The following is a 26,248-nucleotide window of genomic DNA, read 5'->3' as shown; positions in this document are numbered from 1 at the left end:
AAATATCCTGATCTCACTGGTTCGCTGCGAGAATATTCGGCGTGTCCCTAATATTCAAAATGCTGGGACTTCTTGGGCTAAGGCAGGGATTACCTGCCGGCTCCACGATAAGCCAGCATCATATTACATGGGCTGTTTACTAATGATTCGGGAACATGCTTTTCTCTCGCTGCATATAAACCAGACGCACAGGTAAATGTTGTCGGGTCACATATCACCAAACACCGTGTACGTGACTGGAGGTTCTAAATCCAACTTTCAATGTATTTTTTGCAATATTTTAGCCTTCCAAAAATTGTACACATTGTTACGTTAATATAGTTAAATATTGCTAAAAAAATGCATGTATGCAGCCATGCTTAAACAAGCACATGCAGCGGCAGGTGGACTGGCACGTGAAGACGTGAATGCACCTCTCATATACAGACACACGTAATTTAGTAAACAGGCCTAAACTACCCGGATCGATGTGAGAAAGTTGTTAAGTTCAGTTTCATGTGATGCTCGGGGCTCGCTCTCTGCTCCCTCTTATACAATGTAGCACCCGAGGGAGGGAGGTGGGGGGTTCAACCAGACTGCCCTTTACAAGGCTACAGGGGGTTAAATCAGCCGCCAGCCTGAGTTTTCACAGTGGTTATTTGTTTTCACTGGAGAGGCGGTGAAGCCCTCGCTGTGCAGACTTGATGGGAGCGATTGTGTCCTGTCTTTTCTCTCCATGTCCTCCCAAAGCCGCATGTCAAATCTTTCTTCTTGTTGTGCTTACCACTTCCACGCACTCATTCCTAATGTGATGGGATAGCAAGGATACAAGCTTGATTACTTATGTGAGGGGATAGCACAGACACAATTGCTTCCAGTGGGGATGTAGCTCCGTGGTAGAGCGCATGTATGAGGCCCCCGGGCTCAATACCCGGCAACTCCAGTGTTTTTCTTAGCTTATCCTTTAATCAAATTTTGATTTTTTAAACAATCCTCTTTATAAAAGCAGCATTGTATTCACATCATGTAGTTGAAAGTGACATTTTACATTCAAAACACCAACAACAAACCTCATACTTGCAGTGAGAAAAGAGTTATTGCGTAAGACGTACACAATAGCTCCAATGGTTTTTAAACTTTTGACTTTTGGGACCACCCAAATTAATAATTACTGGAAACCGGGATCCCCACTCACCCCCCCCCCCCCCCCCCCAGTCATTATTGAAATTGGGGTCCACCACTGAGTCATGACTGCTAGCCTAATGCCCCTGCCTAAACATGGTCAATAATCTGAACAGCAAAACAATATACAACAAGCATTTGTGAGGCAATAGATCTCGCATGTATGCGAGTTTGAGCTATTAGCATTCAAAATAACAATGCCTTTTATTTATGTTTTGGTTTTGAAAACATAAATAAAACGCTTTGTCATTTACAATGCCAATAACTTAAACTTGCGTAAATGCAAGACCTATTGCTTTGCAAATGCTTGTTTTATCATTCTGCCTCTCTCTCTTTCTCCCACATACTCACATGAGCACAGGCACTTCAATAGGTCAACTGGTGATTATCCAGAAAGAGGGGACACAGTTTCAGGTGGAGAGGTCAATCTCCTTCGAATGTAGTTTCGCTGATAAGAGACCGAGCAACAAGGAGGCGTGCTGCCCGCCGGATGCACTACGAGCACGGCATTCTGCTCAGGGGCGTAACACAGGCCCCCGCATACCCCGTGATGCGGGGGGGCCCCAGCTGCAGGGCCCCCCTCCGCACAGTACTCAGGTCTGAGTGCTCCGAATAAACTCCGGAGCAGGGGCCCCTCCGTGTACTTTGCAGGGGGGCCCCTTAAACTTTTGTTACGCCATTGATTCTGCTTCTCAGTGCTCCAGCCAGGCATGGCTGTTGCTTTACAGGCTACGGCTCCTCACTATGGCAGTCTGACTGCTAAAATAAACCTTTGGTCTCTTGTGCCAGAGGTCTGCTCACAGTGTCTGGAAGAATGAATATTATTCTTTAGTTGCAGAATCAGGCCCAGGAAGAAAGGCAATCTCTCAGATTACAGACATTGTAATGACGCGTGATGCCATTTTAAATATGCAAGTTTACATTTCTGAGGCTTTTTTAATCATATTGTAAATTTCTGCAGCTCCCAACCCTGTGCAGAAGGCCAATCCCCACTGCACACGAAGTTTGTTTAGCAAAATGTTACTGTTTTAAAATTAGTGAGCAGTTAAACTACTGAAAAGATGAGTAGGGTGAGTAAACAGATGTGGAAAGTGGATGCTGTACTTATACAGATGTCTTGCTGTTTAACTCTTTGCAGCCCCTTTAAAAACACATTAAGCCTCAAATGATAAAAAAAATAACTCCCCTCATATTTTTAACTCACTGGTTTCATACCTGCATTAACATCTCAATGCACAAACCTGGACACCCCCCTGGCACTCAAAGAGGTACAGTAGGCCAGAGGCAAGTCCCCTGACGTCAGGTTTATGCTGCATGTGGAGCATGGTGGGAGCCTGGTCTGTTACGTGTGTACGAAGCAGCGAGGGAGCTCGGGACCCCACCAGTGTTCGCGAGAGAGGCAGTGCTGGCCCTCTTTCCGAAAGGCGACAGACACCCATTGAGTGCTGGATCTTACAGACCGCTATCCCTCTTAAAACATGATGACAAAGTACTGGGGAAGGTGTTGGCGAACTGCCTGATACCAAGAGCACAATCTATCTTGGACCCAGATCAACGCGGGCTCATCCCAGGAAGGAACACCTTTCTGAATATATACGCAGATTATTCAGGGACATGGATTGGGCTAGACAATGTGGCAGGGGCTCAGGATGGGCCCTGCTCCACATACAGCCCATTCAACACCCTGGCATGGCCCCATTTATTAGCAGCTCTGAAATATAGGGGTGGGTCCCATGTATTCAGGTGGGTATTACTATTGTACTCACAGCCATTAGCAAGAGTCTGCACTGGCAGCACAATCTCTGAATCCTTCTGCACTGAGAGGGGCTCGAGGCAAGGGAGTCTGCTGTCTTCTGGCATATTTCTGCTGGTGCTGAGCCTGCTGGCATGCCTCCTGCAAACCATAGGACCGGATTCAGGTGTTAGTGTGGAAGTGAGGTGCCATATTATAGCATTATATGCCAACAATGCTTTGATGTTATTGTGCGGCAATGGCCTTGTGCTGGACCCCCTGATTTACCTGCTGAAATTGTGATGTCCAGATTAGCAATAAACTGGTATAAATCCTGTTTATTTCCCTTCCACATAATGACAGATGTCCAAAGACAACTGCTGACTGCTACACCCTTGAATTGGAAACACAATACCATCAGAAGTCTGGGAGTGAATGTCTGTTACTCCGAGAAAGACCTGGTGGACGGAAATCTGGGATAGGCCTTGACATCCATACAGGCAATCGCTTCCGGTTCGGTCCTCACTCTCTCTGTCCCTGATGTGCAGGGTAGCAATATCGAAAATGTTATTGCTCCCTTGGTTGCTTTATTTCTTTGTGGCACTCCGGCAGTGCTGAGGAAGCGCTTATTCAGGAAACTGCAATGGCTACTCACAACTCTGATATGGGGAACAAGGAAGCACAGAGTGCCAATCGTGAAATTATGCACCTCTTTGTCAGAGGGTGGGATGGTGGCCTCCAATTATGAGATCTAATATGTGGCAGCACAGCTGCAATGGTCAAGCGGTGGCTCAGTGCTGGGGGCAACCCTGACTCAGATGACATACATGCAAGGCTAGGGAGTGTCCATATCTGGAACTGGTTATTGGGACAGAAATTGGACATATGCAAGAATGATATGTTGATGCAGGTGGTGTCTAAGTGTTGGAAGGTATATGTGCAGCCTAGAACCTATCAGATGCCATATGCCCCAGAGCTGCCATTGTGGGCATGTCAGGTTGCCCCGAGCTTCGGCGGGTCCACAATTTGGGGGCATATCAGCAACAACCGGCGATAATTATTACTCAGCGCACTTAGAGCTAGGATAATTATCACTGGCTGACGTGGATTTTTATCGCTGAGATAGCGTGCTATTAGCAACGCTTATCTCAAAAGCGATAAAAATTCTAGCGCTAACTGCCAAACGTGAGTTTATCGCTGGAAACCCAACGAAAGTCTCACGAAGTTTGGCGTTAGCTTGATGATAGGGCCTCACATACTTAGCCATGATCTCCACCTTCCATAGGATATCATGGCTAAGTCAGTCCTGAAGCAGGCGTAAGGAAAGTAGCGATAACAGGGGTTATCAATACTTTTCTTGCCGCTATGCTTCATAGCGTGGGGCTTGATGATAGGAGAATGTCAGGTCAGGAACGCCCACTTTGCATCTCATTAGAGATGCAAAGCTGGGCATTAAGAATACGGGCGCTAAGGCAAGGGTTCACTCGATAGCGTGACCTTGCTAATTAGGCGATAGAATTGTCGCCGCTTTTCGCCTGAAAACGGACGCAAAAGCGGCGATAATTTTATATTGCCTCGTTGCTGATATGCCCCATAATTCCTTGGTTGGAAGCGAACCTCGCATTATTGTGGGACTTGTTTGCCGATAAGTTATTGCTCTCGTTACTGAATTTCACTGAACTGTAAGACCTGGGTCCGTTAACTTTTTGTTTTACTCCACACTCACTCATCAGTTGTCAGTCACAAGGGCTACTAATCAGTCAGAGCCAAAGGTTTCCCCAGTATTACAGGTGCCACTGATGCACAGCTCCCACAGACAAGCGAATATGCATTTTACTACATACACAAAGCTCGGTTGAGAGCGCCTGAAGGGGTGGGAGACCCATCTGCATCAAGAATTGACCACAAAAGAATGGGCTCAGTGCTTGAGTAACGTTAAAGAGCTTCCAGGAATGCCAGACTGAAATATTTCCAATGCACTTATTTGCATCACACTTATTTGACCTCTATAATAATAGGACATATGGCACAGTGGAGCAATGAACACTTGTCCCAGATGTACGGAATGGAGGCTCGATTTCACCATATGTATGGCATTGCCTTGTGGTGGAAGGTATCTGGGATGAGGTGTTGGTCTGTAGAACTGATGCTTCTGGGAAAACAGCCCCAAGGCAAACTTCCCTATGTCTGGTAGGCTTAATGCCACATACCAAGAAAGTGAATCATATTTGCAAATTGGTACTCGTGAAAAAAGAGTATTGCCATGTCATGGAACACCCTCTCTGGGCTGAGATTTGGAGAGTGGTTGCGAGACTTAGTTAAGTGGGTGCGTGCCAAAGTAGATATGCTATCCAATGTTGTACAATTGGGGAATAGCAAAGCAAGATATGTACACAGGAGCTGCTACCCAGACGCACCCTGTGTCTTTGTCGGTTCTCCAACTCTCCCCCTCCTTCTTTATCCTTCTCCCTCTTCTCTGTTCTCCGCCCTCCATTGGAATATGATGCCACCTGAACCATGAGTGCAGGATGAACGTTCTGTGATCCTGTCTGTCAACCAAGTTATAACATTTAATGTATTTCTGGTTGACTCTCGCCCTTACTGATATGCACAAGACAGCAGATATATACGGCCATGGAGGCGGATATACTTGAAAGTCATAGGTTATCCTTACGTATAATGTAGTAGATCGCATACTGTATATGAACCCAGCCTACTGATTTTAGATGCTTGTCATAATGTTAACAATATTTTCTGAAAAGGCCAATAAAGACATTTACAAAAAAGAGTCAATTCCAGAGGAAAATAATCTCAATACTCATTTACGTTAGCCTGTTACTCAGAAAAAAATCTTTGATTGTTATTGAACCCAGAATACATTAATTTTGGTACCTTCAGGGCTCCTGATATACAGACCAATAGCCTACCCATAGCACTCTTTCATGCAAGGATTCAATTATGCAGTTTTTTTATTTCTCATGTTTCCTAGAAATAGATCTTGTACATATTATAAGTGGTGTCTGCTAACCAATATCACCAAATGTATTCCTTATAGAATCCACATTTCATGGGAGAAACCACTGATCGAAGACTTGTCCAGTCCCAGTAGTTATTAACTAAGGCTTTGCCTCTGTTGGGATTCTTGCACCAGAGAGGAAAATGATGGAAAATAGGTCATTCCAGGCATGTGGTGGTGGGGGGGGAAGTGGGGTAGGGGCTGTCGGGTACTAGCAGATTTGTTTCCTCACGAAACTTTCATTTTTTATAAGCAGGCCTGTGAGTGTTTTGGACTGTGCCAGGGCCAGTATCTACAGTATGCCGGACCCTCGGACCTGGTTGGAGCTGCAAGTCACACACACGGTATCTTGCAATGCGCACTTTAGGGTGATATATTTCAACTACCTACACTGCACATATATGACCCCAGTGAGACTGCACCGTATTGACCCGAACCACTCAGATGCATGCCCTAGATGCGGTGCAGAAGGGGAAGATTTTTTGCATCTAGCAATGGGGTGTCCTGAGGTGTACCAATTCTGGACCTGGGTGGTTGAGCGGGTGAAGGGGGGTACAGGCTTTCGGATGGAGCTATCCCTACTACACTGCCGACTGGGGCACATTACGAAACCCACAGAACGCAAGATGGCCTACAAACTCTTGCAACTACTCCTGGTTTTAGCAAAGTGCAGGATCGCTCTAACATGGATTAGAAAGCATGCCCCCACAGTTGATGAATGGTTAAGGGATGTGCATGAGTGGATGCTGGTGGAGGAGACCCACATGAAGGCCAGTAGGAGGGATGAAAAATTAGAAGAGGATCTTGGGACATGGAGGAAGTTATGCAATGTGTTTTTAAACGCTAAGGCAAATGTGAGTGATCAACATGATTCAGAAGTGAGTGACCGCACGACTGAGGAGGATTCCAGCTGCTGTTTCTGATATTTCATTGTCGAGCTCTTAGATATGAGACAACTGGTAATGCAATAAGTGATAATGTACTGTCTGCATATTTGCACTTTTGCCATGGACCCCATCAGACAGCAATGTTTGAAACTATACCCACTGTGACTCTACTGAAAAGATAAATAAAGGTTATAAAAGAACCTAAGGCTTTTCCTATGGAATCGACAATTCTGGGTTGAGCAATCAAGGAAAGTGACTAACTCTAGGTTGAACTGACTGACATCTGTACAGCAATCGATGAAACATTGTCTGTACGACTGTAATCGATTTAGTAAGAGAACCATAAAGTCTGGATTTTTAGCATAAACACAACTGGAAGGCATTGTCTGCTCTGAGCTGTTGAACTCAATGGCATTCTGTTTTGTTGTTCTTGTTTAGGACTCTACAAAGGAAATTGCTTTAGGATCAACCACTTTCCGGAGGACAATGACTACGACCATGACAGTTCGGAATATATCCTACGTAAGTAGCCACAGGAATTCAGCTTTCTTTATCTTTTTAATAAAAGACTGGCACGTAAAGTATGCGCTCAGGCTTTAGTTGACACTTATCCTCATCATATTAAAAAATGTAACAGTGCATCACAGCTAGGGCCAGATAACTTTCAACTGCTACAGATTGCACGAGCCACCAAGTGCACGTTAGACCCCACCCAGGAGGATGGAGTGTGATAGATCCGCTGACACATGGCCCTCAGTTCCTGTTGTAGGTGTTGTTAGCCAACTATTATTAGCAAAGAGTCTAATTTAAAGTTTGGTGGTAACAGGAAATCCCTTGATTTCTGGAGGAAGTGCTAATTCTGTAGGAAAATCCAAATCCAGAATTTCCACCCCAATATCAGACTTCTGATGGGGAAAAATCCATCAATTGTTTCGTCTTCAGATTTAGAATTTTCTCCAGAAACGATATGATCTTCAGTCACCATTCAACTCTACATCAGCCCTAAGGCCCTCATTACTAGTGGCCCAGTTAGCGATACAATAATAATTGCATCTTTTAAAATCCAATACTATACGGACCAGTATTTAAAAGGCTAGATAATTATCACCTGTTCCAAGTTATGCCCTTAAAATGGGACATAACATGTGGAGTTTGGTGCTTTGCGTGTCAAAATCAGCATGTATCATAGTCATCAGTCATTTTGAACCAGTGACATTCAAAAAGTTTCACCTGCAGAAATATATGTGGGGAAAATTGCAGGAGATGTAAAAACTTGTAATTCTGGCCCCTAAAAACAGTAGTTTGCACAGGGATCTGAAAAGAATGGGCTACTCATACTGAGGACCTTAGTATTTAAAATGATTCAGACGATTAGTTACTTATGGGCCAGTTTAGACTTTAATATTTCACGGAACATGAATTGTCAGGGAATTTATTTCTCCCTGTTTCTGCATATGTTATACATTGAAATTCTATTTTTGTCATGGTCATTTAAAAAATATGGAAAGGTAAAAATCCTTCAGAGCATCATGACTGGTATTCTTATACCTCTAGGTATGACTGAAAAACATGGGGCCCAGATACATAAATACAAATAGAACTTTACTCTAAATTGTTTGTGTATGTTTGTGGTAAATTTATAAATTTTTTAAGATTCACCTGGAACTGCAGAAAAACTCATAGATAAACTATGGGCATGAGTCACAAAGGTAAACAAGCACTTTTGTGTAAGTGTACAATTGTTTGCTATTCACAAAGGTATTTTATTAGTAGTATTGTTGCGATTGGAGAGTCTACGCACATAAAAATATAGGACTGTCCTATTTTTTATGTGCGGACACTCCGCAGTAATAAAGATAGTACTAGTAAAATACTTTTGTGAATAGCATAATACATTGTAAATTTGCTCAAAAGTGAAGGAGGCCCTTTAACTTTTCCATGAATAATATTACTATTATTTTGTTTGTATAGCTTTTTATTGAGTTTATCATAACATCATGCATCCACCTAGCAACCCAAAGCAAAATGATTGCTTATCTCCACCACTGCCCCCTCAGAGTATATTTACTAGTATTGACATTTTACATAGTAAGATATAATCTCCTTGTTCTCCTATTGGTCAAGAGAGGGAAAAATAGAATAGTCTGGAATTCAAAATATTTTTCCAATTTAGACAAATAGGGCCAGATTTACGAAGGGCTTGCATCGCCCATGCATCACACAAGGCAGCGCAAGCCCTTGACTGGGATTTACTAAAATGAGAAAAGCCACAGTGCGTGGCTCTGCGTGGTCTAGTAATACCAAGGTAACGCAAGCTAGTGCATTTCACTTCCTGCGTTGCCTAGTAGCAGGGAGGTCTTCCATGGGTGGAATGTGGGTGCTCCGATGTATTCACCCATGGATTTTGGCACATTCCCAGATTTACAAAGAGTTGTAAAACTTCGAATGTGTCAAAATGGTACCTCTTCCCAACCCAGGTGTAATGAGGGGAAATATCTTTATTTCTCCAAGTTACTTCTTTTTTTTTATTTGTGATGCATACCACAAACACTGAGATTGTAACATAATTACAGATGTTTTTATTTGCAAAGCATATCGCCAGAAACAAATGACCGTACTTCCCTACAGGCACAATTCTAATATAGCATTCGGTCGCCTAATGTTTACTCTTCTTGAAATCACACCTGTGTTTGAGCACCTAAGTGAAAACAAGTATGCAAATACTACCATTTAAGTGTATAAACTCAAATTTGGTATTCATAAAATAGAATTTACTTTGGTATAGTGACTTGTCACACAAGATATTAGAATAGCAAGGTGTACTATCAGGTGTGAGGGAGCAACTTTAATGGGTGGGCTATGGGAGTTCAAGGGCAGGATGCAAGTGAGTAGTCACAAACCTGTATAAGTACAGGCACATTCTCACAACGAATGCAGTCAAAGATTTACTTCAGCCTTTGGCAAGAGTAAATCCTTCTCCAGAAATGTAGTGGTTCTGGTCCCATAAAACTGGTGAAGGGGTTACAGGAATGGTTTCTGTATGGGGAATAGCAGAAGAACAAAAGTATTCATCAAGAGACAACAAACTTGGGTGGCACATTTACCATGAACACATTCACAATTAATACATTTTATGCACCTGAAAATGATTTTGGAGGGAAGTAACTTGGAACGCACAATAGGCCCGATTCACAGAATTAACTTAAAACAAAATCCTAAACTTACTACTTTTGGTATTCACAGAATGCACTTACTACTTTTGGTATTCACAGAATGCACTTACTACTTTTGGTATTCACAGAATGGATTTACGACTACTAACTTTACGTCCGCACTCGGGCCGGAAATTCCGGCCCAGAGGCGGAGCTTCCGGGCCGGAGGTGGGGATTTCGGCCAGTGGCGGAGATTTAGCCATGGCCAAAATCTCCACCTCCGGTCTGGAAGCACCGCCTCTGCCCCGGAAGCCCCTCCTCTGGCCCGGAAGCCCTGCCTCCGGGCCGGAATTTCCAGCCCGAGTGCATTCTGTGAATACCAAAATGGTAGTAAGTTTAGGATTTTGTCTTAAGTTAGTTCTGTGAATCGGGCCCAATGTATTCCAGAACAACTCCTGGGCAGTTGTGGCACTTGCAGCTTTCCCGGAGTTCTTCTGCAGTTCCATTTGAATCTTCAACAATTTCTAAACTTACTACAAATATAGACATAAACATTTGGGATTGAAGTTCTGTTTTTGACAATCTTGGCCCCTTGTTTTTCAGTCATATCTAATGGTATAGGAATATCATAACAGTATGCTGTAAAACTGTTTTTTCCTTTCCATATTTTTTAATGATATTCTTCTTCATTAGTTACTATTCTAAATGGTATCCACAACGTTTAAACATATATATGGGTAGGTTCTCTTTCTGCATATAATAAATAAGCATATTTAATGGCTGATACATATCTGTGTACAGTTAATTTTGAGACTATGTATTACAAGGAATAAAATACACCCAAATGTATGTATGTAATGAGGGTACGTCAAGTAACATTGTTATCGGTGGCCTAATCTCTCTTTATGATAATAGAAGTCCTTAGTAACTTCCAATATTCTGATATCATACAGTTGGGGATACTTTATGCCAAATATAATACATCAAAGTATGTCACGTATGTGCAAACTCTCATTATTACTTGTCTTCTTACAGACTTTTTCTGACATTGGCATTCACTTGTGATAGGACGATTAAGTCACTACTGGCTTCTTGTACTTTATTTCAAGTGTTTTTTAACCTATTTGTAATTGTCCATGCAATCCAGTGTGTAAATGGACACAAAAATAGCATACCTACATCTGGGCAAATCGCCCCCTACTATGTTGTACAAAGGCATTAATCTAATGCAAAATACATCCTGTATCTGATGTGAATACGCAATGTACCCAATAATCTTGGCACCCATCAATACCACACAGGTATCCCTGACTCTATCAGCATTGCACTAATCCACTAGGCTTGCTGCTCGTCTTACGTCAATAATAGAAATAAAAACACAGGCAAATCTAAATTTTGAATTTCCATGATGCAGCATCGTTAAGATATGGCCAGGGGTGGAACACGGGCAAGCAACTTAGGTCCTGGACTTCAAGAGTTCGGGGTACTAATTCCTTTCTGACACTTGATGTGATCCCACACAACTCACTTGGATCACCTAGGTTACGTTTAATCAGCAGTGTAATAGGAGTATGCAACCTGAGGGACAGATCTGCTTCCTAAATGCACAGATTGACAGATGTTTGACTAGACCGGCAGCTCTACTGTCTGAGTCATGAGCTTGTAATGTCTTTGTCACATAAAGGTGATCATATGCTATCTGATTACTTGCATTGGCGCCAGGCAGCACATAGTGTGCCAGTGCAAGAAGGAAGCAAAAATGCACCGTATCTTTGTAAATGTAGCGCATTTTGGAAGTCCCTACATTGGTGCCGATCACGATCCTGTAAAAACCGGGTACGAACCGTCGGACGGAGCAAATTCTCCGCCCGACGCGTACCCGGTCGTCAAAATGTACAAACATGGAATTACGATTCGCACGGAAACACCATTTCCGTACAAATCGTACAAAACCCCGACCGACGAAAATAAACATACAAATGCGATCCGGGAAAGCGCCGACGTGACGTCGGGACGCACGCAGCCTGCCATTCACGAACCAGGAATTATGATTCGCACCGACGTCATTCCCGCACGGTGAATATTTTCCGGCTGCCAAAAACTGCCGGGAAATCAGGACGACGTGAACAAGGAGGACCTGTACGCGACGGACAGACATGGACCCGAACCTACGTGTCATCCCGGCACTCATAGCAGTCGACCTCCTCTACAGGTTACGACGCAGACGCCGCAGAAGGTCAGAACAACTAAGGGAGGGGGGGAAAGGTGGGGAAAGGGGGGGGGGGCAGGACCAGGGGCAGGCCACAAAACCACCACCAATGTCACACAGCACACATGCCCTGGACATACCTGACCCCCATGCCCTGGTCACCACGAGGGGGTGGGGGCGTGTCCAGCAAAGCCAGCGTCCGCCACAAAGGAAGTGCCTCACGACGCGAACCGGCAACACAACTATACAGGTACGTCCCGTACCCACGCCTTAAGAGCGTGGGTACGAGTCGTACCACGCCCACACCTACGTCACCCCAACAATGGCGGGACGGCTGTACCCACGTGGCAAAGGCCTGGGTACGGGTCGCACAAGCATCACATAGCGTGGGTACGGATATGTACGGACCGTACCCCCACCACCGTATGCATGGAGCGTACCCCCCACCCCAACAGTGTAAGTACGACCTGTACCCCCACCCGCGTACGTATGGAGCGTACCTCCACCCCAACAGTGTAATTACGACCCGTACCCTCACCCGCGTACGTATGGAGCGTACCCCCACCCCAACAGTGTAAGTACGAGACGTACCCTCACCCGTGTACGTTTGGAGCGTACCTCCCACCCCAACAGTGTAAGTACGACCCGTACCCCCATGGAGCGAACCCACACACGTGTATGGACTAAGCGTACAAATAGTTAAATAGGAGGGGTGTGTGCCAATCACTCCCAGCAGTGCCCAGACACAGGAGGGGTGTGTGCCTATCACTCCCAGCAGTGCCCAGAGTCAGGAGGGGTGTGTGCCCATCACTCCCAGCAGTGCCCAGACACAGGAGGGGTGGGTGCCTATCACTCCCAGCAGTGCCCAGAGACAGGAGGGGTGTGTGCAGAGTCCTCCCAGCAGTGCCCAGAGACAGGAGGGGTGGGTGCCTATCACTCCCAGCAGTGCCCAGACGCAGGAGGGGTGGGTGCCTATCACTCCCAGCAGTGGCCAGAGACAGGAGGGGTGGGTGCCCAGTCCTCCCAGCAGTGCCCAGAGACAGGAGGGGTGTGTGCAGAGTCCTCCCAGCAGTGCCCAGAGACAGGAGGGGTGTGTGCAGAGTCCTCCCAGCAGTGCCCAGACACAGGAGGGGTGTGTGCAGAGTCCTCCCAGCAGTGCCCAGACACAGGAGGGGTGGGTGCCTATCACTCCCAGCAGTGCCCAGAGACAGGAGGGGTGTGTGCAGAGTCCTCCCAGCAGTGCCCAGAGACAGGAGGGGCGGGTGCAGAATCCTCCCAGCAGTGCCCAGAGACAGGAGGGGTGTGTGCAGAGTCCTCCCAGCAGTGCCCAGACATGAGAGGGGTGTGTGCAGAGTCCTCCCAGCAGTGCCCAGACGCAGGAGGGGTGTGTGCAGAGTCCTCCCAGCAGTGCCCAGAGACAGGAGGGGTGGATGCCCAGTCCTCCCAGCAGTGCCCAGACACAGGAGGGGTGTGTGCAGAGTCCTCCCAGCAGTGCCCAGAGACAGGAGGGGTGTGTGCAGAGTCCTCCCAGCAGTGCCCAGACATGAGAGGGGTGTGTGCAGAGTCCTCCCAGCAGTGCCCAGACGCAGGAGGGGTGTGTGCAGAGTCCTCCCAGCAGTGCCCAGAGACAGGAGGGGTGGGTGCCCAGCCCTCCCAGCAGTGCCCAGACACAGGAGGGGTGTGTGCAGAGTCCTCCCAGCAGTGCCCAGAGACAGGAGGGGTGTGTGCAGAGTCCTCCCAGCAGTGCCCAGAGACAGGAGGGGTGTGTGCAGAGTCCTCCCAGCAGTGCCCAGACATGAGAGGGGTGTGTGCAGAGTCCTCCCAGCAGTGCCCAGACGCAGGAGGGGTGTGTGCAGAGTCCTCCCAGCAGTGCCCAGAGACAGGAGGGGTGGGTGCCCAGTCCTCCCAGCAGTGCCCAGACACAGGAGGGGTGTGTGCAGAGTCCTCCCAGCAGTGCCCAGAGACAGGAGGGGTGTGTGCAGAGTCCTCCCAGCAGTGCCCAGACATGAGAGGGGTGTGTGCAGAGTCCTCCCAGCAGTGCCCAGACACAGGAGGGGTGTGTGCAGAGTCCTCCCAGCAGTGCCCAGAGACAGGAGGGGTGGGTGTCCAGTCCTCCCAGCAGTGCCCAGACACAGGAGGGGTGTGTGCAGAGTCCTCCCAGCAGTGCCCAGAGACAGGAGGGGTGTGTGCAGAGTCCTCCCAGCAGTGCCCAGAGACAGGAGGGGTGTGTGCAGAGTCCTCCCAGCAGTGCCCAGACATGAGAGGGGTGTGTGCAGAGTCCTCCCAGCAGTGCCCAGACGCAGGAGGGGTGTGTGCAGAGTCCTCCCAGCAGTGCCCAGAGACAGGAGGGGTGGGTGCCCAGTCCTCCCAGCAGTGCCCAGACACAGGAGGGGTGTGTGCAGAGTCCTCCCAGCAGTGCCCAGAGACAGGAGGGGTGTGTGCAGAGTCCTCCCAGCAGTGCCCAGACATGAGAGGGGTGTGTGCAGAGTCCTCCCAGCAGTGCCCAGACACAGGAGGGGTGTGTGCAGAGTCCTCCCAGCAGTGCCCAGAGACAGGAGGGGTGTGTGCAGAGTCCTCCCAGCAGTGCCCAGACATGAGAGGGCTGTGTGCATAGTCCTCCCAGCAGTGCCCAGACGCAGGAGGGGTGTGTGCAGAGTCCTCCCAGCAGTGCCCGGAGACAGGAGGGGTGGGTGCCCAGTCCTCCCAGCAGTGCCCAGATACAGGAGGGGTGTGTGCAGAGTCCTCCCAGCAGTTCCCAGAGACAGGAGGGGTGTGTGCAGAGTCCTCCCAGCAGTGCCCAGAGACAGGAGGGGTGTGTGCAGAGTCCTCCCAGCAGTGCCCAGACATGAGAGGGGTGTGTGCAGAGTCCTCCCAGCAGTGCCCAGACGCAGGAGGGGTGTGTGCAGAGTCCTCCCAGCAGTGCCCAGAGACAGGAGGGGTGGCTGCCCAGTCCTCCCAGCAGTGCCCAGACACAGGAGGGGTGTGTGCAGAGTCCTCCCAGCAGTGCCCAGAGACAGGAGGGGTGTGTGCAGAGTCCTCCCAGCAGTGCCCAGACATGAGAGGGGTGTGTGCAGAGTCCTCCCAGCAGTGCCCAGACGCAGGAGGGGTGTGTGCAGAGTCCTCCCAGCAGTGCCCAGACACAGGAGGGGTGTGTGCAGAGTCCTCCCAGCAGTGCCCAGACACAGGACGGGTGTGTGCAGAGTCCTCCCAGCAGTGCCCAGAGACAGGAGGGGTGTGTGCAGAGTCCTCCCAGCAGTGCCCAGACACAGATGGGGTGGGTGCCTATCACTCCCAGCAGTGCCCAGAGACAGGAGGGGTGTGTGCAGAGTCCTCCCAGCAGTGCCCAGAGACAGGAGGGGTGGGTGCAGAGTCCTCCCAGCAGTGCCCAGAGACAGGAGGGGTGTGTGCAGAGTCCTCCCAGCAGTGCCCAGACATGAGAGGGGTGTGTGCAGAGTCCTCCCAGCAGTGCCCAGACGCAGGAGGGGTGTGTGCAGAGTCCTCCCAGCAGTGCCCAGAGACAGGAGGGGTGGGTGCCCAGTCCTCCCAGCAGTGCCCAGATACAGGAGGGGTGTGTGCAGAGTCCTCCCAGCAGTGCCCAGAGACAGGAGGGGTGTGTGCAGAGTCCTCCCAGCAGTGCCCAGACGCAGGAGGGGTGTGTGCAGAGTCCTCCCAGCAGTGCCCAGACATGAGAGGGGTGTGTGCAGAGTCCTCCCAGCAGTGCCCAGACGCAGGAGGGGTGTGTGCAGAGTCCTCCCAGCAGTGCCCAGAGACAGGAGGGGTGGGTGCCCAGTCCTCCCAGCAGTGCCCAGACACAGGAGGGGTGTGTGCAGAGTCCTCCCAGCATTGCCCAGAGACAGGAGGGGTGTGTGCAGAGTCCTCCCAGCAGTGGCCAGAGACAGGAGGGGTGTGTGCAGAGTCCTCCCAGCAGTGCCCAGACATGAGAGGGGTGTGTGCAGAGTCCTCCCAGCAGTGCCCAGACACAGGAGGGGTGTGTGCCTAACACTTACAGCAGTTCCCATGTAACGCAAAGGGTGGAGTAGCCACAGATACCATGCCCACAAATGTCAGTCAGGTGCACAAAGACCCTGCAGTACATGTACCACATGTGTGCGAGGCTGGGAGTATACGCATGCATAGCGCAGAAAAGAAAACATGTCCACATGAAGTCATGTCAATAGTCCACATACACAAGTTCAATGACTATCAAGAATGCCACGAATGATGCAGGTGGAGACATCGCTCAGCATGCATGTGCAAAGTAGAAGGAGTCCGTCACACACCCAGCTAATGTACACACAGCTCTGCGCTAAATATCGGGAACACCCTGCAGGGAAGATGTCAGGGTACACAGAGGAAGGAATACACCTTTGGACAATTTCACCATGCAGCAACTGCTTACATGAACACAGAAACCTAGCTAACACCGTGTGATGGCACACAGATCCCAGGGTCCCCCCTATGACCAGCACACTACTACATTTCCCACACAACCAACACATGATCACCACCCAAAATCATGTAGCAGCCCCACCAACAGCAATATCAGAAAAGCAGTAGTGTTCAAAGGAAACAAAAATGGCTTTAATCAGCATGATCAAAAATTGTATGTTCGTATAAAGTTCAATATTTACAAAGCCCATTGGGCAGTCCAGAAGTCACAGCTGGATGGGGGACACAGTGGGATGCGTGTCCCCTAGCTTCCGGCACAGTTACATTCCGTCGTCTTCCACAGGGGTGAGGGCATCATGTGGGGGGGAAGAAACAGGCACCGCAGGGACAGGAGGGTGAAGGGTAGGCGTCGTGGGTGCAGGGATGGAGGACTCCACCACAGGGGGTGGGGCAGGGCCAAAGGTGGAGGCCAGGAGCTCGCTGCACACCTTAGCAAGATCCTCCAGGGAATCCCCTGCACCCGAAGGAACCACAGGCCCCAAGGAGGGGGGTGGTCAGAGGGATGGGTCGCAGCGCCACTGGGGGAGGGTGTAGACAGGGGGGGGGAATCAACCACCCTGACCGAGGACTTCCTTGACCGCTTGCGTGGTTGCGTCACTGTGGGGCTCAGGGACAGAGCGGCCATGAAGGAGTCTTTGGGGGAGATGTGGCCAGGAGAGCTGAGGGGAGGGGATTTGGAGGGAGTGGATTGGGTGGAATGCGGACTCCCACTCTGGCTGCGTGTCACACGATTGCCCCCCGACCCAGTGGGTGTGCCTACTTCACCCTGTGTGTGCGTGTCAGGAGGTGTGCGGTGGACCTTCCCTGCTGGTGTGGTGCCTGTGTGTGTTGTGGTGGGTGCATGCTGATGTCTGGGTGTACGTGGGACAGGCATGGGAGTGGGAAGTGTGGATGGGGCAAGGGTAGGGGGTGGGACGTAGCGCTGCAGGAGACCCACTGCTGCAGTCAGTGTCGAGTCTATCGACCTCAGCAAGCTGCGTTGGTCAGCCTGCGATGAATGAATGCCCTCCAAGTATGCCTCCATGTTGTGCAGCACTTGGCTGTGGCCATGGAGGACATTAAGGATCGCAGCCTGACCAACCTGCAACTGCCGCTGGATGTCCACAGACTCGGCATTGGCGGCAGCAGTGGAGACAGGGGCAGGGGGTGCGGTGCCTGGCAGGAAGGAGACATGTGGTGACCGGGCACGTTGGGAAGGGACACGAGCAAGTGGGAGGCGGCTGATGGCAATGGAGGGGGCGGGGCGAGATGTAGTGCCGCTGTCAGCTGCCGGTGCAGCCGCCGCCCACTCGGAGAGATCATCCTCGGACCCGTCAGCTTCATACTCTGTTGTGCCAGTCGACAGGTCCCCTGCTTCACTCTCCTCCACCTCAGTCCCACTTGATGTGCCAGCCCCGATGTCACCGCTGGCACTGGTGCTCGGTCCCTCTGCTCCGTCTGTGCCCATGTCTCCCTCCGTGTCCCCCGACGATGCTGTGGGCAGGGTGAAGAGACAGAAATTATTCATACACCTGTATACATATGTCACATGAGTCCAATCTACATAGGTCACAGTGCATAGCCTGAAACAAAAGAAGAGTTACATCTACAAAACAAGGTACCTATGTAGGGCATGCAAGACACAGTTGTTTGACCCACCATGCCACCTAAAAACTATGGAGAGCATGACACAATAGCAAATGAGATGGAATGGAATTTTGACTGAGGAGCAAGGCCCTGGGGACAATCCAGCACTGCATCTGCACCACACAGCGTGGCAGGAAATAGGGATGAGCAGGGACCATATCCAGGAACAAGAGGCACATGCAGCATAGGTTATACTGAAAACATGCCCACCATGACTGGCCCACTGCACCTTGAGTGCATGTCCAGACAAACATCACACACTGGCCAGTCCTAGCAAGGAGATATCAGGTTGTGACATGAAGGCCATGCCCGCACCACCCACCCCCTACATGAGACTATTATTTGGAGACACAGGAAGCACTTACATCCCTTAGTCTGGGTGAAATACACATGGGATGCAACAAATCAAGGTTGCACACAAAATACCCAAGGTGCGCCTGTCCAAATAATCATGTACAAATGGGCATCATCAGATGATTGTAACAAGACACACAGGCAATGTCCACCGTGAGTATGAACAAGGAAAACCAGGTCAGGCTGTACAGTGGACACTTGTACCACATTTCACGTCAAAATACATTTGGCCAGGGGACAATGGCACAGAGCACAACCTATGCTGTAGACACAGAGATTGTCAACATATTCGGATTACACACATGATACCTAGGAAAATATGCCCCTGGGGACAGTAGTGGCCACACAACTCCATGCTCCTGAATGGGAATGACTGCAACACACGCAACCATCCCCGCACTATGCGTACCGCACACTCATGCACATCATGTCACAGGCCACCACATAGGACATGCGTGCTGTAAGGCCTCACACTTGAGAGACTAACTCCCATGTCTGGACTCATCATTAGTGCCAACTGACATGGAACCCACAAGATCAGAACTGGACAGGGCACAGGCAAGGTCCCAAAACCTGTTACACACCACCCCCACACATGATGCTGCAGGCATTGTACACGTGGAGAAGGTGCCAGGTTACATAACCTTGTGACGGAGTGACTTCACACAGACCAGGGAACACATTGCAAGGAGGGGAAGGGAGGCAGGAGAGCACTGCAATACTGTGGGTAACAGGATCTGCACAGCACCATTAAACCCTGGCAGTGCATCCATGGAACAGTGCACTTACAAATGCTGGTGAAACACAACAAACACACATGTACCTACCCCCTTCCTGCTGCTGCATCTCCTGTAAGCGCCTCTCCAAGTCTGGAAAGACCACCGGCAGCACACGCTTGTGGATGTGGCTCAGTCGGCGGCGCCCGCGGTTCTTATGGCTCTCAGGTTAGACCCCCAGCAGGACCCGTGCGATCCTCCGCGTCCAGCACCGGATATCCTGCCAGCGTTTCCTCACCTGGGACAGGCGCCGCTTGCGACCATCCGCACTCCTCACGGCACTGACGGCGGTCAGCCAGATCTGCTCCTTGGCAGAGGCGCCTACCCGTGAGGATGAACAAGTGACACTACATCAATACACCTGCAACATGTCACAGAGACACATATGAGAACAAATTAGCTGGTTACAACAAGGCATGTCATGCAGCCAACGCATTGCACCTTTGCCATAGGGACATACTCCTCTGGGGAAGGGCAAAAGCAGTACGTGCCAGTGAAAGTACACAGGTGGAATGAGGGCAAAGACACAATCAATTATAAAGGCTCACACTGTGCATCACACCCACCCCTCCTGTCTCTGGGCACTGCTGGGAGGACTCTGCACACACCCCTCCTGACTCTGGGCACTGCTGGGAGGACTCTGCACCCACCCCTCCTGTCTCTGGGCACTGCTGGGAGTGATAGGCACACACCCCTCCTGTGTCTGGGCACTGCTGGGAGGACTCTGCACCCACCCCTCCTGCGTCTGGGCACTGCTGGGAGGACTCTGAACACACCCCTCCTGACTCTGGGCACTGCTGGGAGGACTGGGCACCCACCCCTCCTGTCTCTGGGCACTGCTGGGAGGACTCTGCACACACCCCTCCTGTCTCTGGGCACTGCTGGGAGACATCAGGCATTACCCCCCCCTGGGACTCCCCCTACAGTACATAGCATGTGTGTCACACCTGGACACAATGGCAGAAGTCACAGTCACAAAAAAAGGGACACAGTCTGTGCTAGTAGCTCTGCACTCACCTGATACCCTGGTCGCCCATACAGCATGGGGTACTGTGGGAGGATCACATCCAGCAGAGCCATGTTCTCTTCCAGGGTGAAGGGCTGTGACCTCTCCACAGACCTTGACATGGTTCCAGGGAATCAGGAGCAGCAGCAGTGTGGTAGACTCGAAATATGTGCAGGCAAGTGCTCCCTCATGGGACCTGGCTGCCTTATATCTGCCTTGCTGGCCTGTTTCATGCACAGGAGTACAGAGTGATTGGTCACTCACCTTTGCATCCTATGTTTCCTCCAATCCCTTCAAACCTAGCACAGTCAGTGGGTTCTTATTGTGTTTTTTTCTTCAGCATGATGTCAACCCCACAAACACATTGCAACAAAGTAGATTCATTCCAACTGACTTCTGCTGTGCACCTTCCAGAACAAATTCAAACTTAAAACTTGGTCTCCATGACAACCAGCATGCATGTAGGCCTTAATACTTGTCCCTCATGTGTCCCCTATGTAATTTTGAGCTTCACACACAGGTACGGTGCGTTCCGGGGCCCTAGGGCACCCCAAATGCATAGCAACGGCCCGTACAGGCGTGCGTACTTTCTCTATCACCATGGGTGTCCTCGCGTATGCGTACTCGCAGTGGTACGGCCTGTACACACGCCTGTACGCTCACTATCACTATGGGTGTCCTCGCGTATGCGTACTCGTAGTGGTACGGCCCGTACACGCGTGCGTATGTTCACTATCACTATGGGTGTCCTCGCGTATGAGTACTGGTACGGCCCGTACACGCGTGCGTACGTTCACTATCACTATGGGTGTCCTCGCGTATGCGTACTCGTAGTGGTACGGCCCGTACATGCGTGCGTACGTTCACTATCACTATGGGTGTCCTCGCGTATGAGTACTCGTACTGGTACGGACCGTACACACGCCTGTACGTTCACTATCACTACGAGTACGCATACGCGAGGACACCCATAGTGATAGTGAGCGTACAGGCGTGTGTACGGGCCGTACCACTGCAAGTACGCATACGCGAGGACACCCATAGTGATAGTGAGCGTACAGGCGTGTGTACGGGCCGTACCACTGCGAGTACGCATACGCGAGGACACCCATAGTGATAGTGAGCGTACAGGCGTGTGTACGGGCCGTACCAGTACGAGTACGCATACGCGAGGACACCCATAGTGATAGTGAGCGTACGCACGCGTGTACGGGCCGTACCACTATGGGTGTTATTGCGTATGCGTACTTACTGACCGTACACATGCCTGTACGCTCACCATCACTATGGGTACACATACGGCAGCACTCCCATAGTGATATGGGAACGTACACAGGCCCTCTTAGCAGCAGTACAGTGGTATTCACACATCACAGTGGTGACAGGCAGCACACAGGAAGGAATAGGGATGACATACTTGTCCATGGATGGACATCAAGGCATTGTCTGGGCAGTACTACATGTGTGGGGCACAGGTGTGACAGGCTGTGATGTGGCACATTACTCCTGAGTCGAGAAGGCACCAGATGTATGATGAGATGTGTACAGATGTAATGTGTGTTGGTGCAATGTGTGCCAGGCATGCCCTTGACTCCTTTGACATGTGTGCATGTCGTACTGCACACTTGGGATGAGCGTCACTGGCATGGCACGGACACCAACCCACGGAAGTGTCCCCTGATGCCCGGTACAGGGGTTACCACACCTGACATGTCACTACCCACGGTGCACGATGTGACTATGTCATGTATGTGTGGGGGGTTCCCATTAGGTTGATGTTGGAGCACCCTCAAAAGCATCAGCTGTTGCAGCAACCAACATGTGTCTGTGTGTAGATTGACATTGCACACTGTTCCGCACACCATGCCACATGTGGTATCGGATGTGAGGTGCATATGTATGCATGGGACACGGAGTAGCGTAACAAGGATATGTCTGCATCCTCTCTATGAATGTGTGGTGAGTCATGACATGTACACCTTCATGGCAAGGTGTGTGGGCTGTCCTAGTGTAATGTCATGTGACCTGTGGCTCTAGTGTTCCGCTACCAGTCTCTGCAATCGACATCCTACTTCTGCTGATGTGTGGATGTATGTCACTCCTGTGTTGCGTCTGGCTGTTCACTTGCACTGGGACACAGCTAATCCCATGCCATGGCATGTGGAGGTTCACAATCTCCATGTGTAGCTGGGTCTTGGTAGGAGTGTCACCTGCCAGCCATACGTGTCCAGGGCATGTGGCACATACCTGACTCCGTATGTAGCATATGTGTATAGACAGATTAACATGTGCTCAGTACATATAAATTGTTGTTGTGGTGCACTCACTCTTCCTTGTCACTTCCAAATTACTGCAGAGCGCCGCCTCTTCCCCGAGCAATTCCGGACTTGGCTGCCATGCGGGAGAATGACTGTATCCGGTGCTACCGCTTCCCCCAACGGTTGATTCTGGATTTGACGGCGAGACTGGCACCACACCTGCAACCTCTGCACAGGTATCCTACGGCACTGACACCCAAGCTGAAGGTAATGGCAGCCCTACATTTTCTAGCCACGGGTACCTTTCAAAATACCATAGCTCATGTTGGTGGCATGTCCCAGAGCATGTTCTGCCGTGTGCTGCATGATTTCTTAGAGGCCATGTTGAATCACCTGGATGACTTCATCCATTTTCCTACCCCTGAACAGTTGACTGTGGTCAAGCGTGGATTCTATGCCCTGGGAGGGATGCCCCATGTCATTGGGTCCATAGATGGGACACATGTTGCTTTGGTACCACCACACGCACAGGAGGTAGCGTACCGGAATAGCAAGCACTACCACTCCATCAATGCCCTTGTGGTGTGTCTGTCCAACATGGTGATTTCACATGTCTGTGCTCGTTTTCCAGGATCAGCACACGATGCCTACATCATGAGGCGTAGCAGGGTGCCTGAAATGATGATGCAGCTGCGCAACGAACGAGCATGTGTTGTTGGTGGGTACACTCTGGCAGTCCTGTATTTTGCGTAGACTTCCAGCACGACCGCTTCTCCTGTCCTACTAATGTCCATGTGCTTACCATGTAGGGGACGCTGGCTATCCCAACATGCCATGGCTGATCACACCTCTCCGCAACCCCATCACGCCGGCCCAGCTCCGCTACAACACCGCCCATGGCCGGACAAGGCGAGTGATAGAGAGGACGTTTGGCCTCCTGAAGAGCCGATTCAGGTGCCTACACAAGACCGGCGGCGCCCTCCCATATGCCCCGGCGAAGGTCTGCAAAATCTTCATGGTCTGCTGCATGCTGCACAACATGGCAGTTGAGAAAGCTGTGCCACTCATCCTGGATCAAGATGACGAGGACCATCCACCCGTGGAGGACGAAGGTCTTGGCAATGGGGCTAGTGATGTGGAGGATGTGGAGCCGGAAGAGGACATCCGGACTCGGCTCATACGCGACTTCTTTGCTTAGTGGTGAGTACCAGTGTCTGAGTGTGCACGCATTGGTCCCCGTGTGGCATGTGTTGTGATGTGTGTCTCCACATGCATGTATGGCACGTGAGTCAGAGGTGTGTGTGGATGTGTCACTGGAGTGATGGTGCCAGTGATGGTTGTATTTCCCCAGTCATAATTGTGACCTAGCATGTTGTCATCCATACATGTGTCGAGTAAATGCACATGCAAGTGGCTGTGCTTTTTGTGGCTGACTTCTTGTGTGTCTCTCTTCCCCAGGTACTTGTGCATGCCGTCTGCTGCTTGCATTGTTGTGGCACTGCTATTCCTCATGGACACGTCATCGTGTGCTGACTCAGCGTTACAGGCACGGACACGTTTGGAAGTCTCCTTAGGGTAAGGGATGCATCAGGGGTGTATTGGGTGTGGCAGTTGTTCACGATGTATACACACTGCCCCTGTGGATGTTTAGTTCCTCTGCAGACATGTTGCATCACCATGGTACACATGACATGCAGCTGGGTACACCTGAATAGATGGTCAGACTAGTTGACAGTCATCTGTGATGGGATAGTGGATTGTGATGATGGCATCAATGTGTGTAACACTGCCCTCGGACACATACAGTTTGCATCGGCTTGACATGGTGTGGGACTTCCACATCAGAGGATCAATGGTGTATGGCAGCCTCTCCGTGAGCAGCAGGGGGTGTTTAGCTGTTAGCCGACACTTGTGTGCCAGTTCCATGGCTATCACGCATTTGTGCTGCAGAAGGGGGGTGCCAGTGTTGGACCCACATGTTACTCCACATGACCTGTGTATGTGTACTCCGAGTTGCCTCTGCATTCCCGAATACATGACTAATAAAGGTGTCCCTATGCCTCCAAGGTGCCTCTTCTCAGTCAATGCTGGTGTGTTGCCACGGTGCATCCGGCATGTCTGGCATGGTTTTCCCTGATAGTGGTTATGTGTCTATGTGTCGAGTAGCAAGATGCAAGCTGTGTGTGTGGGATGAGACTGTGTATTGTGCATGATGTCCATGACTGTGTGGGTATTGAGACATGTGCCATCCCCATGCATCCAACGTTGGCCAGGCCCCCATTATCTGCATCCACCGGACTCAAGCTTGCAGGACATGGTTCTGCCACCTGTCTACACATACCTGGGTGCCCCCAAGGACACTGGACATGATCCCTGACCTCTGCGCATGACTGTTGCTGTACTCAATATGTCTGTCGGCACGGTTGTGCGGCCACCCCCTCAGCTGGTTGGGCCCATCACAGGTGTGTATGGTGCTCCATGTCTGTCTTGCCTAATACACTGTGACCCGTGTGTCCTGTGCAAGACTCAGGCCCCAGGGTGTGGATGGTTGAAGTCAAAAGAGAACTCAGGCATGTTTAGACTTTACAAGACACATGTAAGGTAATAATGCAACCAGCAGGCATCTTCTCTTCATGGTGTGACTTTTTATTTTTGTGGGGGGGTGGGGGGGGGTATGACGTGAGGGGCTTTCCGGGAGTTTGGAATCCAAAGTTCAGTAGGGGAGTTGGTGTCCTTGCCATTGGAAATCCTCAGAGTCCATGCCACAGTCTTTGTCAACATTGGTCAGACAGTGACCAGCAATGCCATGTGGCAGAGAATGTCTTTTGATGCTGTGATGCTGTTGCTCCAGTGGGCCAGGTGCCAGGCCAGGTGTCCTGGGAGATGGTGATGTAGCGCCGACCCTCACGGTCTTTTCCGTGGACGACCCGCCCTCCTGCGGGGACCCTCAGAAGCAGGCCGTGACGATGTTTGGGATGCTCCATCGGATGTTTCCTCCTCCTCCTCCTGATCCCTCCCTGTGGGTGGTGATGTTCTACGCCTTCTGGCACAGGAAGGGTTGGCCATGTTGTCGGCCATCCGACGGAGTGTAGTGTGAATTCCCGTGAACACCGTCACGAGCTCAGCCTGTCTGTCCTCCATCCTCCGTTGGTGTTGCAGTAGACAGGCATGTTGCTCCGCATGTTGCTGGGCCTGCTGTGTCTTGATCTCATCGAGGGTCCCCTTCATATCATATAAACATAAATACTATTTAATAAACACTTATAACCCTGACAATCCAATCAATGAATTTGACCTTGAAGCACGATCATCAGTGTTAACAACATTTTAAAATCCACTACAGTCTAAAGTTGGTGCTGATTTTACTATAATTGCGTCTAAGGTACATATTGCAACAGTTCTTATACTCCGCCCTTTTTCAATTACTCCTAAAGCCAAAAACAGCTCGTAAGATTTAAAAAAATAATGTGATATTATGCACACGTTTAGCTGACAATCAAACTATCACTCTGTTTTATAGGCTCACATTTGCTAAGACCACTGCACGCACCATAACTTGTCTCTCGATATTTATTACAGAATTAGACAACGTTCCTCTTTCTATATTGTCTACGTCATTAAT

At 50.1% G+C, this 26,248-nt stretch overlaps 1 protein-coding gene across 1 annotated transcript in view; it reads left to right on the top strand.

Moving 5' to 3' along the window:
- CACNG4 (calcium voltage-gated channel auxiliary subunit gamma 4) overlaps positions 1–26,248 on the top strand; it is a 539,024-nt gene that overhangs the window by 308,834 nt on the left and 203,942 nt on the right. Inside the window, exon 2 of the mRNA XM_085614416.1 lies at positions 7,235–7,318. Within this exon, the coding sequence (XP_085470542.1) occupies positions 7,235–7,318 (84 nt within the window). The remainder of the gene's footprint in view (positions 1–7,234; positions 7,319–26,248) is intronic.

This window comes from Triturus cristatus, chromosome 7, assembly GCF_964204655.1.
Source record: "Triturus cristatus chromosome 7, aTriCri1.1, whole genome shotgun sequence".
Classification (NCBI taxonomy): domain Eukaryota; kingdom Metazoa; phylum Chordata; class Amphibia; order Caudata; family Salamandridae; genus Triturus; species Triturus cristatus.
This window is presented reverse-complemented; position numbering and strand designations above follow the sequence as displayed.